Source organism: Salvelinus fontinalis, chromosome 29 (genome assembly GCF_029448725.1).
Source record: "Salvelinus fontinalis isolate EN_2023a chromosome 29, ASM2944872v1, whole genome shotgun sequence".
In the NCBI taxonomy this organism is placed as follows: Eukaryota; Metazoa; Chordata; class Actinopteri; order Salmoniformes; family Salmonidae; genus Salvelinus; species Salvelinus fontinalis.
The window spans coordinates 5,730,256-5,743,850 of NC_074693.1; the positions used below are offsets into that span (position 1 = coordinate 5,730,256).

At 46.6% G+C, this 13,595-nt stretch overlaps 1 protein-coding gene across 3 annotated transcripts in view; it reads left to right on the forward strand.

Moving 5' to 3' along the window:
- LOC129827342 (FERM and PDZ domain-containing protein 3-like) overlaps positions 1-13,595 on the forward strand; it is a 340,309-nt gene that overhangs the window by 256,835 nt on the left and 69,879 nt on the right. For all 3 annotated transcript variants that reach the window (XM_055888100.1, XM_055888101.1, XM_055888102.1), the window contains 4 exons: positions 874-978; positions 7,546-7,653; positions 10,765-10,896; positions 12,956-13,075. In XM_055888100.1, the coding sequence (XP_055744075.1) occupies positions 874-978; positions 7,546-7,653; positions 10,765-10,896; positions 12,956-13,075 (465 nt within the window). The remainder of the gene's footprint in view (positions 1-873; positions 979-7,545; positions 7,654-10,764; positions 10,897-12,955; positions 13,076-13,595) is intronic.

A 13,595-nucleotide genomic window follows, 5' to 3' on the forward strand; every position in this document is an offset into this window, starting at 1 on the left:
AGGTCTGTATGGTTCCACATAGAACCATCACCCTTCCCAAAGAACCATTGGGCTCAAAGGGTTCTTTAGGTCTGTATGGTACCACATAGAACCATCACCCTTCCCAAAGAACCATTGGGCTCAGAGGGTTCTTCAGGTCTGTATGGTTCCACATAGAACCATCACCCTTCCCAAAGAACGCTCATTTTTTTAGTGTGCAGTGCTACTAATCACAATCCCTTTTATAGGCTACTTGGCTACTGCTAGAATTTCTTGTGTCAACAGTCTGTTTCAAAAGCACTGTTTTATGCACAAACATATATCAGTTATTTTGTTGCCTTTGTAATTACAGATCCATGCTCAGCCAGGCATGTAATTAAACGTTAATGTAAAACCTCCTAGTTATTTAACCATCTAACTACATCACGTTTTTGCCAAACATAACTAAATGGTTTCAAAGCATCAAATCAAATGAAAACTTTTCTAATTTGTTTAATTTTATTATTAATGCAGTGAATAAACCCTAAATGTCTTATAAGCTATGGAGACAGACTGCAATGTTGTTTCTCCCTCTCTCCTCTCTTCCAGTCACCTGTTTCTCTTCCTCTCTCCTCTCTTCCAGTCACCTGTTTCTCCTCCTCTTTCCTCTCTTCCAGTCACCTGTTTCTCCTCCTCTTTCCTCTCTTCCAGTCACCTGTTTCTCCTCCTCTTTCCTCTCTTCCAGTCACGTGTTTCTCCTCCTCTCTCCTCTCTTCCAGTCACCTGTTTCTCCTCCTCTTTCCTCTCTTCCAGTCACCTGTTTCTCCTCCTCTTTCCTCTCTTCCAGTCACGTGTTTCTCCTCCTCTCTCCTCTCTTCCAGTCACGTGTTTCTCCTCCTCTTTCCTCTCTTCCAGTCACCTAAGTCAGCCTTTATAAGTGCAGCTAAGAAGGCCCATCTGAGAACTAACCCGCCCAAAGTGCGCTTTTCAGAGCAAGTGTCCTTCAGTGACCCAGACTCAGTAAGTATACTCTTCCTATCTCTCTCTCTCCATTTCTGTCTCCCTCTCAGTCATTCTTGCTTTCTCAGTCTTTCATTCTCTCTCACACTCTCCATTTTTCTCTAACAGAATTTCTCTCACTACTCTTTCTCCACTTCTCTCTAAAATGTTCTCTATTTATTCTCTCTTTACCCTGGGCCTGGGCCTGTCTCCTGGCTGATTAAACATGGCTGAACATCCTCTTCCTCTTTGGGTAGCTGACTACCTGCACCATACAAAACAGCCTTGGGTCCAACACAGTGCAGCTTTTTGATTATAAATTGTTCTCCTCCAGATCGATGTCCCCTCTCTCTGGTAGAGCACAGGTTGCACCTCTAAGATGTTTATTAAACATTGGGCACATTTTGAATTCAGCTGCAGCAGCAGTGTTACAGTGTTGGGCTGGCTGAGAGCAGACATGTAAAGTCCCTGCTTGGCTGTGAAGGCCCTCCCTACTGCCTCGGAGCTCTGAGTAAGTGTCACAAATGGCACTGTATTCCCTTCATAGTGCACTACTTCTGACCAGAGCCCTATGGGAGAGATACTGAGGAGAGTTACTTGGGAGCTAACGGGAGAGATACTGGGGAGAGTAACTTGGGAGCTAACGGGAGAGATGCTGGGGAGAGTTACTTGGGAGCTAACGGGAGAGATACTGGGGAGAGTTACTTGGGAGCTAACGGGAGAGTTACTTGGGAGAGTTACTTGGGAACTAAAGGGGGAGATAATGGGGAGAGTTACTTGGGAGCTAACGGGAGAGATACTGGAGAGAGTTACTTGGTAGCTAACGGGAGAGATACTGGGGAGAGTTACTTGGGAGCTAACGGGAGAGATACTGGAGAGAGTTACTTGGTAGCTAACGGGAGAGTTACTGGGGAGAGTTACTTGGGAACTAAAGGGGGAGATACTGGGGAGAGTTACTTGGGAGCTAAGGGGAGAGATACTGGAGAGAGTTACTTGGTAGCTAACGGGAGAGATACTGGGGATAGTTACTTGGGAGCTAACGGGAGAGTTACCTGGGAGCTAAGGGGAGAGTTACTGGGGAGAGTTACTTGGTAGCTAACGGGAGAGATACTGGGGAGAGTTACTTGGGAGCTAACGGGAGAGTTACCTGGGAGCTAAGGGGAGAGATACTGGAGAGAGTTACTTGGTAGCTAACGGGAGAGATACTGGGGAGAGTTACTTGGGAGCTAAAGGGAGAGTTACCTGGGAGCTAACGAGAGAGTTACTTGGTAGCTAACGGGAGAGATACTGGGGAGAGTTACTTGGGAGCTAACGGGAGAGTTACCTGGGAGCTAACGGGAGAGTTACCTGGGAGCTAAGGGGAGAGATACTGGGGAGAGTTACTTGGGAGCTAACGGGAGAGTTACCTGGGAGTTAATGGGAGAGTTACCTGGGAGCTAAGGGGAGAGTTAACTTCTCTGCGCTACGGATCCCTTTTACGGGATCACTTTCCTAAACAACCGCTAGAATTCCAGGGCGCCAAAGGCAAAAATATTACTAAAAATATTTAGAATCATGCAATCACAAGTGAAATATACCAAAACACAGTTTAGCTTGTTGTTAATCCACCTATCGTGTCAGATTTTGAAAATATCTTTTACAGCGAAAGAAATCCAAGCTTTTGTGAGTGTAGCTTTCAATGCTACAACAGCTAGCCCCAAATTAGCATGGTCACGAAAGTCAGAAAAGCAATAAAATTAATCACTTACCTTAGATAATCTTCGGATGTTTGCACTCACGAGACTCCCAGTTACACAATAAATGTTATTTTTGTTCGATAAATATTACTTTTATAACTAAAAAAAGGCCATTTGGGTTGCGCGTTATGTTGAGAAAACTACAGCCTCATTTCGGTCCTGAAAGGAAGATGAAAATTTCCAAACGTATCAGATTTAAAAAATATTACTAAAAATATTTAGAATCATGCAATCACAAGTGAAATATACCAAGACACACCTTAGCTTGTTGTTAAGCTATAATATTTCATACAGAAAGAAGTATGTTCAATAGGAAAACGATATTAACCTGTCTAGGATCAGCGTGGCGCTAGCGGAATCGTCATCACGTAAAGGCATCCAGGGGAAGACGTAAGAAGTGTCCGTATAGTCATAGCAACATCAGTGCCCTTTTAACTGACTTCAGAAGAGTGGCCAACATTTCTCAAATCTGACTCCATGTCAGGGAAATTGCTGTAGAATGGGCTCTGTTCCACTTAGAGACAAAATTTCAACTCCTATAGAAACTATAGACTGTTTTCTATCCAATAATAATAATAAAATGCATATTGTACGATCAAGGATTTTGTGGGAAGCCGTTTAAAAAATTACCAAATTAGCATAAATAGTCTAAACAGCGCCCCCATCCCCAACAGGTTAACAGGTGCGTGTCCTCTTCGTCGCGCCCGGATACACAAATTTCCAAGTCTGTGTCCCTGTAGTAAAACTCATATTTCTTACTCGTTTTGGAAGAAACAAGCCCGAAACCTTGAAAAAGGTATACTGACACCCAGTGGAAGCCATAGGAATTGCATACTGGGAGCTAGATTAAATTTTTTCCATATGCGTTCCATTGGAAGAGCATGGGCTCTAAAAAAACAAACAAATTCTGGGTGGTTTTTCTTTGGATTTTCTCCTACCATATCTATTGTGTTATAGTCTCCTTTATTATTTTAACATTTCTAAATACTTCAGCGTGTTTTCTTTCCAATGGTACCAATTATATGCATATCCTGGCTTCAGGGCCTGAGCAACAGGCAGTTTACTTTGGGCACGTCAGTCAGGCGGAAATTGAGAAAAATAGACCCTAGCCTTTAAGAACCCCTTTTGGTTCCAGGTAGAACCCTTTTGGGTTCCATATAAAACGTTTTCCAAAAGGGTTCTACCTGGAACCAAAAAGGGTGTAGTTTAGAATTCCTCCTAGTCTACCGTGGCTTCTCTCTAAGACCCGAGGAGAATGATGGTGGCAGAAGTAAAGGTTGAATTTAGCATAACAGGCTGTGTGTGCTGTGTGAGCAGAGCATGGAGCAGAGCAGTGCAGGGTCTGCCTCCAAAATGACACCCTATTTCCTACATAGTCCTCTATTGGATCCTATTCCCTACATAGTTCTCTATTGGATCATATTCCCTACATAGTTCTCTATTGGCTACTATTCCCTACATAGTGCTCTATTGGCACCCTATTCAATACATAGTGCTCTATTGGCTCCTATTCCCTACATAGTGCTCTTTTGGCCCCTATTCCCTACATAGTGCTCTATTGGCCCCTATTCCGTACATAGTATTTGGGACACATCCATAGTAGATGTATTCGTGGCTGAACATCTCTTTCCCTCCACGTCGATAAACTTCAGAAGCTCAGGTTAGGTGGTCTGCACTGATAAGCAAGTCCAAACCAATCAATCCGCACTCCCAACCTCTGATCACAGGAGATGGATAGACATGATTAAAAGCTCTGCCAAAGGGGGATGGTCTGATCTTTACCAATCGCTCCACCTTCTCCCTCCCCTGCCTCCACCTCCCCTCACACCTCCCTCCCTCTGAATCCACCTCCCCCCCTGCCTCACCTCCCCTCACCTCCCCCTGCCTCCACCTCCCCTCACCTCCCTCTGCCTCCACCTCCCCTCACCTCCCTCCCCCTGCCTCCACCTCCCCTCACCTCCCCCACTGCCTCCCCTCACCTCCCTCTGCCTCCACCTCCCCTCACCTCCCTCCCCCTGCCTCCACCTCCCCTCACCTCCCCCCTGCCTCCCCCCTGCCTCCACCTCCCCTCTCCTCCCTCTGCCTCCAGCTCCACTCACCCCTCCCAAGAAATAAATAATAATTCCCCAAAGACCCCCCATCCTCCAATAACCCCCGTCACCAAAGCCACCGTCCCTCAATGCACCAACAACCAACAGAGAAAAAGAGAAAGACAAAGGAAAACAGGAAGCAACAATGCAGAAAACTAAAGACATCAAGGACAACACAAATCATAACAGCCAGGCACAGTGAATATGTTTCAATGTATGTATGGCACTATTTACTTGTGTGTGTGTATGTGCACGTCTGCATTTGAATGAGAGTGTGTATGTGTCCAAACCCCTGCCCGGCATCAGCCTCAGGAAAACAGGTGTTAGCTGTAACAACGCTGCCTCTCAATGTCATTCAAATGTACTTTTTGTTTTGTTTTGACATGTTTTTTCCTTTTCTCTTTGCCATTCTATCCCCACCCAGTATCTCCACTCCCACTTGTCTCCAATTCCACATCCCAACCCTCAGCTTCCCTCAGCCCCTCCCACCTATCTCTGCTGGCCACCCTCTTCGGACTTCTACACACCTTATATCTTTGATATACCATATGATCAACTGAACTTAATTCAAGGAGAAAGAGAGAGAGAAAGGGGGGTGGTCAGAGACAGATTGACAGGTAGAGACTGGGGAAGAGAAAAGGTTCACCGCTGTCATTACACATATTTATTCATTTATCCTCCGTACCCCCAGGGGAGGAGGACCATCTCTCTCTCCCTGTATCAGGCCTCCACCCAGGGGAGGAGGCCCATCTCTTTCCCTGTATCAGGCCTCCACCCAGGGGAGGAGGACCATCTCTCTCTCCTTGTATCAGGCCTCCACCCAGGGGAGGAGGACCATCACTCTCTCCCTGTATCAGGCCTCCACCCAGGAAAGGAGGACCATCTCTCTCTCGCCGTATCAGGCCTCCACCCAGGGGAGGAGGACCATCTCTCTCTCCCTGTATCAGGCCTCCACCCAGGGGAGGAGGACCATCTCTCTCTCCCTGTATCAGGCCTCCACCCAGGGGAGGAGGACCATCTCTCTCTCCCTGTATCAGGCCTACACCCAGGAGAGGAGGACCATCTCTCTCTCCCTGTATCAGGCCTCCACCCAGGAAAGGAGGACCATGTCTCTCTCCATGTATCAGGCCATCAGGTCTAATCCAGGCTACAGGGGATATCTATGGTATTATCATGGGTGTTATCGATCCCCCTTAGCCCCCTGGCTTGTGTGTGTGTGTGTGTGTGTGTGTGTGTGTGTGTGTGTGTGTGTGTGTGTGTGTGTGTGTGTGTGTGTGTGTGTGTGTGTGTGTGTGTGTGTGTGTGTGTGTGTGTGTGTGTGTGTGTGTGTGTGTGTGTGCGCCATGCCTGAGGGGATGCTTGCGTTCCTGGCAATGAAAGACCACGAGCCAGTAATTCTCCCATTAGCTCCTCTGTAAAATCTATCAAACTTTATTAGTCACATGCGCTGAATACATTCAACCTTACTATGAAATAGTTACTTACAAGCCCTTTTAAAAGGGTTCCCCTATGAGGACAGCCGGAAAGCCCTTTAGGTTGTAGATGGCACCTCTGGATGGTGTAGCCTGGCTGACGTCTTATGTGGATACATCTGTAGTGACGTCAGTCTGTTCTAAATGATGCTCAGATTTACTGAAGAAATCATTTCATTACCTCTCATCAGATATAGTAGTTGTTCAATATTATTACATTTAAGTCATTTAGCAGACCCTCTTATCCAGAGCGACATACAGAAGCAATTAAGGTTGAGTGCATTGCACTTTCGGTTACTGGTCTTGTGCTTTGCACTTTCGGTTACTGGCCCAACGCTCCTAACCACTAGGCTACCAACCTCTGAGGGGCTACACTGTCCATCTTCCCCATTCCCCTCTCTCTTTCACTCTCCCTCTGTCTGTTCACAAAGTGATGTTCAGACCATCAGTGGATGCACGTGGTGTATGTGTGAGTGTATGTACACTACCATTCAAAAGTTTGGGGTCACTTAGAAATGTCCTTGTTTTTTAAAGAAAAGCACAGTGAATAACGAGGTCTTTGAGTCACCAACTCTCTCTAGTTCCCTCATTTACCCTCCTGAGGACACCACCTCTGGAGAGAGTGAGTACCTGTCACGACCCGTCTCCCTACCTGGACTGAAATCAACTCCGGCAGAGGAAACTTTTTCTGATGAGTGGCTGATAAAAGCAGAATAACCTTGAGTCATCGTGCCTCCTGCAGTTCCCTGGCCTACGCAACCACCACACTTTATAGTCTATTCAGCCGTCTTGCTTCCAATTGTACTTGCAGCACCGGCGCATGCATATAAAATTGATGCATTGAGGAAATGTAGTAAGCTGTTCTTTAATCACAGCACAATATATTCAGGCAGGGGTCCTAAAGCTGAGTTGTGTCCCTATTCAGGCTGCCTCGGTTCACTTAAGGTATTGCTCCTCCATGGAACTCTGAAAGCTCCAGCCTGGTCCCGTCTTAACAGCTTTTAGATGGAATGTACTTCTCTCTGCACATTCCACAGTTCCGGAGTTCCGACTTCATTTAATTATAGCCCTGATCCCCTACTCTGGGGTTGATTAAATGTAATGTACCATGTTGATGTAGGATATTAACCCTTTAAGTACTTTCTCAGATACCTCATCTTACCTCTCTCTTACTGCTAGAAGAGGCACTAAGGTTTTACATTTGCTCTCTCTTTCTTTCTCCACCCTCTCTCTTTCTCTCCCACCCTCTATCTCTGCGTCTCTCCCTCTCTCTCTGTCTCTCTCTCACAGACAATGCTAAAGGACGACTCTTTGCTACTCATACCTAATGTGCTGAAGGTGTTCCTGGAGAATGGTCAGATCAAGTCCTTTACGTTTGACAGCCGCACCACTGTCAGGGTACGTATACAGTGTATGATCCAATTTGTAAACATTACCAACAGAGTGAATGCGATGATTGATTTGCAGGATGTGCAATGATACAAGTAAGAGGAGGGCTGTGATTGGTTACATTGCCTACTGTGCCCATTTATCTGTATTAAATGGGCCATAACTATAAAAGTAGGGGAGATCCCACACTGGAACTTTGATATGAGTATATCATGTTCAACAATACATTGTACAATACTACTCATATTACAGAGCAAGCGGTGAAGCTTCATATAACAACAAATGTTGCTTTGTAGCACCAACAGATTAAACATTATTAACATGAGAAACTGATTTGATTTTGTAAAAAGTCATCCAACGTAATGGGAATCCAACTTGTTTTTTAAATTATTCACGTTGGTTGACAACTCAACAAAATGTAAATCAGAACTAGACGTCGTACTGACGTCTGTGCCCAGTTGGTATAACCATCGTAAAAATATTTAATGACACCACTGATGGTAAGACTCCCCGCACAGTGTTTGATGAACAGGACTAGTCATGAGAAGCCCACTTCCTTCAATTACCAGTATTTTATCATGGCTGTGTCTGTGTCTGAACTTGCACCCTATTCCCTATATAGTGCACTACTTTTGACCCAAGCCCTATGGGTTCTGTTCAAAATGAGCGTGCTAAAAGGGAATAGGGTGGCATTTGAGGTGCATACTGTAATATTGTAATGGCATACAGCAGTCAGTCAGGAGATGGATAGTAATGACTTCTATCTACTGTCAGGCTCTGAGACGACTCTGCCATCTCTTACCAGGCTCTGCCATCTCTTACCGGGTCTGACATCTCTTACCAGACTCTGCCATCGCTTACCAGACTCTGACATCTCTTACCAGACTCTGACATCTCTTACCAGACTCTGCCATCTCTTACCAGACTCTGCCATCTCTTACCAGACTCTGCCATCTCTTACCAGGCTCTGAAGTCTCTTACCAGACTCTGACATCTCTTACCAGGCTCTGACATCTCTTACCAGGCTCTGACATCTCTTACCAGGCTCTGCCATCGCTTACCAGACTCTGACATCTCTTACCAGACTCTGACATCTCTTACCAGGCTCTGCCATCTCTTACCAGGCTCTGCCATCGCTTACCAGGCTCTGACATCTCTTACCAGACTCTGCCATCTCTTACCAGACTCTGACATCTCTTACCAGACTCTGAAGTCTCTTACCAGACTCTGACATCTCTTACCAGGCTCTGACATCTCTTACCAGGCTCTGCCATCTCTTACCAGACTCTGACATCTCTTACCAGGCTCTGCCATCGCTTACCAGGCTCTGACATCTCTTACCAGGCTCTGACATCTCTTACCAGACTCTGACATCTCTTACCAGGCTCTGACATCTCTTACCAGACTCATTAATGCACAATATTAGATTTCAGAAATCTCTTTTCCTGCTCATTCAGGGAGTGGGATTACGAAATGGATGGATGGAGGGAGCGAGAGAGAGAGAGGGAGAGAGAGGGAGGGAGAGGGAGAGAGAGAGAGAAAGGGAGGGAGGAAGTAAATGAAGGGTTTTCTCTATCCACAGTTTGTTTGTGTAGCAGATTTTTGTCATTGTAATCCTTGGTTAATATTGCCAATACAGCTTATCCTTGTTTTGTTTTAGCAGACAGTCCGTTTTCATCCGCACCACTGTGATTCAAGGTGAATGTATCTCCGTCTCTGTTGCTAGGATATTCAACCACCATCTACCCTTCCATTTAGGAGATCACAGTACACAAACAACCAATTATGATAGATCGCTGGCTCCACACACACAAGCACACACTATCCGAGGACTGTATTTGTCTGAGTTGAAATATGTTATGAAATCTTCCCCTCATGAAACCACAAGGCAAGAAGCAGAGAGAAGAACACTCAGTGATAAGTCCCAAATGGTACCCTGTTACATATATAGTGCACTACTTTTGATCAGGAGAGAGAGAGAGAGAGAGACCATTAAGCACGTTTCCCTCCACAGTTTTTATGCGAGTAAATTATATATATTTTTAAACACGACAGTGACGGAAACAGGAAGTTTCAGGACAATTGTACAAATGCAGACAGATCATTTGTTCGTTCGACATGGTGGGATCGTTTTGTGTAAGTAAAATTGATTCTGTGAGAAATTGTGATGGAAACGGATTCATGCATAAATATTTATATAATAACCATCACATCGAAGTAAACTTGGAGTCACACGATGATATGATGTGTGGTCCTTCCACTACAGATGAAATAATTTATGATGAACTTCACAGGGTGATTTTGATGCTCATTTCCAATAAATATTCTGGTGTCATGATCGAGGCTTGACTGCCGTTTGACAAATAAAAATATTCTTGCTCATATCCATAATACTCTCATTATAGACTAGGCTACCAGCACTGCATCTGCGAGCTGTTGGCTAGAGCTCAGGTGCCAAAACCAGACTAGGCACATTTGCTATTTAACGCAACAGTTTTTGTGACAAAACTATTGGTAGATTTGAAAAAGGTGAAAACTTTGATTTGTATTCAGTACATGAAAACGTAAGCGGAAAAGTATATTGTGTGTGTGCACTACGTCATCACATACTGACTTTTATCCTACACAAGTTTTCTTTGTGGATTTTAGAATATTCACATGAAAATCTGTCGCCATGGAAACCTAGCTAGTAGTACAGAACACTGATCCCAATGCAACACTGTGAGAGAGCAGATAGAGCTCTCGCCTGTATTTACTCTGACTGTTATGGACACATGGGATGCGTTCCAAATAACACACTCTTCCCTTTCCCTACATAGTGCACTACTTTTGATAATAAGTGCACTATTATAGGGAATAGGGTGCCATTGTGGACCCATAGAAAGCCATGTCTTATTTTCCTCTGGCAGGTCATCATAATGCAGATAGGGAATGACCTCTGAACCCTCAGTGGAGAAGATAACAGGATAGTTTGGATTATTTGTGCCACAAGCAGAAAAATCAACATTGCACAGATAAAAATCACAACACGGGAGGACATTAAATATTTAATAAATATTTTAAGAGATAAATGCTATCCATAAACTCCAAATAAATCTCTCTTTCTTTCTCTCTCTCTAGGATGTGATCTCGTCCCTGCAGGACCGCCTGTCTCTGCGTTACATCGAGCACTTTGCCCTGGTGCTGGAGTCAGGTGGGCTGGACCAGAACCAGAGACTACACCTGCTGCAGGAGAACCAGCCACTCTCACATGTAAGGGAGCCAACAGTTACTGCTTTCCTCCTGATTACCGTGCTACAGTCATTCTAAGAGCAGTGTGGGTGTAATATAGCCTGGTTAAACCAGACTGAGTCACTACCAAGGACAAATCCCTTCACACCATGGCAGTTTGGCCATAGAAATAGAATCTATAGACTACATTACACTCGATATGGCATGGTATCACCTTCCATTGACTAGCTGTGTTTGTCTACTATGTTGGGAAGTGTCACGCCCTGACCATAGAGAGCCCTTGTTTCTCTATGGTGTAGTAGGTCAGGGTGTGGCTAGGGGTATTCTAGTTTATAATTCCTATGTTGTGTTCTAGTTTATATTTTCTATGTTGGTGTTTTTGTATGATTCCCAATTAGAGGCAGCTGGTAATCGTTGTCTCTAATTGGGGATCATATTTAAGTAGCTATTTTTCCCACCTGTGTTTGTGGGATAATATTTTGTGTTTGTGCATGTGTAACAGTATAACTTTAGTCCGTCCCCTCGCCCCGACCCGGGCGCGAACCTGGGACCCTCTGCACACATCAACAAGTCACCCACGAAGCATCGTTACCCATCGCTCCACAAAAGCCACGGCCCTTGCAGAGCAAGGGGAACCACTACTTCAAGGTCTCAAAGCGAGTGACGTCACCGATTGAAACGCTATTAGCGCGCACCACCGCTAACTAGCTAGCCATTTCACATCGGTTACACATGTGCACCACGTAGTCACATTTAGTTGTTTGTTTATTGATTTATTGTTTTTTCTTTAAGTTTCACTTTGCAATAAATATGTGGAACACATACGGTCCCCAGTCCAGGGCTTCCGGAGACAGTCCCCAGTCCAGGGCTTCCGGAGACAGTCCCCAGTCCAGGGCTTCCGGAGACGGTCCCCAGTCCAGAGCTTCCGGAGACGGTCCCCAGTCCAGGGCTTCCGGAGACGGTCCCCAGTCCAGAGCTTCCGGCGACTGTCCCCAGTCCAGGGCTTCCGGAGAAGGTCCCTAGTCCAGAGCTTCCGGCGACGGTCCCCAGTCCAGAGCTTCTGGCGACGGTTCACAGTCCAGGCACGGCGTCCAGTCCAGCTCCATGGCCGGAGCCCTCCCCTGCGCCGATGCCCAGTCCAAGCACGGCGTCCAGTTCCGCTCCATGGCAGGAGCCCTCCTCTGCGCCGGTGCCTAGTCCAGGCACGACGCCCAGTCCCGCTCCCTGGCAGGAGCCTCCCTCTGCGCCAGTGCCCAGTCCAGGCACGACGTCCAGTCCCGCTCCCTGGCAGGAGCCTCCCTCTGCGCCGGTGCCCAGTCCAGGCACGACGTCCAGTCCCGCTCCCTGGCAGGAGCCTCCCTCTGCGCCGGTGCCCAGTCCAGTCACGACGTCCAGTCCCGCTCCCTGGCAGGAGCCTCCCTCTGCGCCGGTGCCCAGTCCAGGCACGGCGTCCAACCCAGCTCCATGGCCGGAGTCCTCCTTTGTGCCGATGCCCAGTCCAGGCACGGCGTTCAGCCCGGTGCAATGGCCAGATCCGGGGTCTGGGGGGGGGGCTACGACCTACACCGGAGCCGCCACCGACACTAATCACCACCCCTAACCTCCCCATTTGGTTTCAGGTTTTGCAGCCGGATTCCGCACCTTTGGGGTTGGGGGGTACTGTCACGCCCTGATCATATAGAGCCCTTGTTTCTCTATGGTGTAGTAGGTCAAGGCGTGACTAGGGGGTATTCTAGTTTATCATTTCTATGTTGTGTTCTAGTTTATATTTTCTATGGTGGTGTTTTTGTATGATTCCCAATTAGATGCAGCTGGTAATCGTTGTCTCTAATTGGGTTAAGTTGCTATTTTTCCCACCTGTGTTTGTGGGATATTATTTTGTGTTTGTGTTTGTGCACCACGTAGTCACGTTTAGTTGTTTATTTATTGATTTATTGTTTTTTCTTTAAGTTTCACTTTGCAATTAATATGTGGAACTCAACATCCGCTGCGCCTTGGTCCTGTTCTTACGACAACCGTGACAGGAAGGAAGCTGTTATGATATAGGTGTTATTCATGCCGTCTCCCTCTCTCTCCTCAGGTGGTGCACAGGACGTATTTCCAGGGGATGAAGTGTCTCTTTCGCATCTGTTTCTTCCCTAAGGATCCAGCAGACCTGCTCAGGAGGGACCCTGCAGCCTTCGAGTACCTCTACATACAGGTAGGGATACAGCCTTCGGGTACCTCTACATACAGGTAGGGATAAAGCCTTCGGGTACCTCTACATACAGGTAGGGATAAAGCCTTCGGGTACCTCTACATACAGGTAGCGATACAGCCTTCGGGTACCTCTACATAGAGGTAGGGATACAGCATTCGGGTACCTCTAGGTGGGGATACAGCCTTCGGGTACCTCAAGGTGGGGATACAGCCTTCGGGTACCTCTAGGTGAGGATACAGCCTTCGGGTACCTCTAGGTGAGGATACAGCCTTCGGGTACCTCTAGGTGGGGATACAGCCTTCGGGTACCTCTAGGTGAGGATACAGCCTTCGGGTACCTGTAGGTGAGGATACAGCCTTCGGGTACCTCTAGGTGGGGATACAGCCTTCGGGTACCTCTAGGTGAGGATACAGCCTTCGGGTACCTGTAGGTGAGGATACAGCCTTCGGGTACCTCTAGGTGAGGATACAGCCTTCGGGTACCTCTAGGTGGGGATACAGCCTTCGGGTACCTCTAGGTG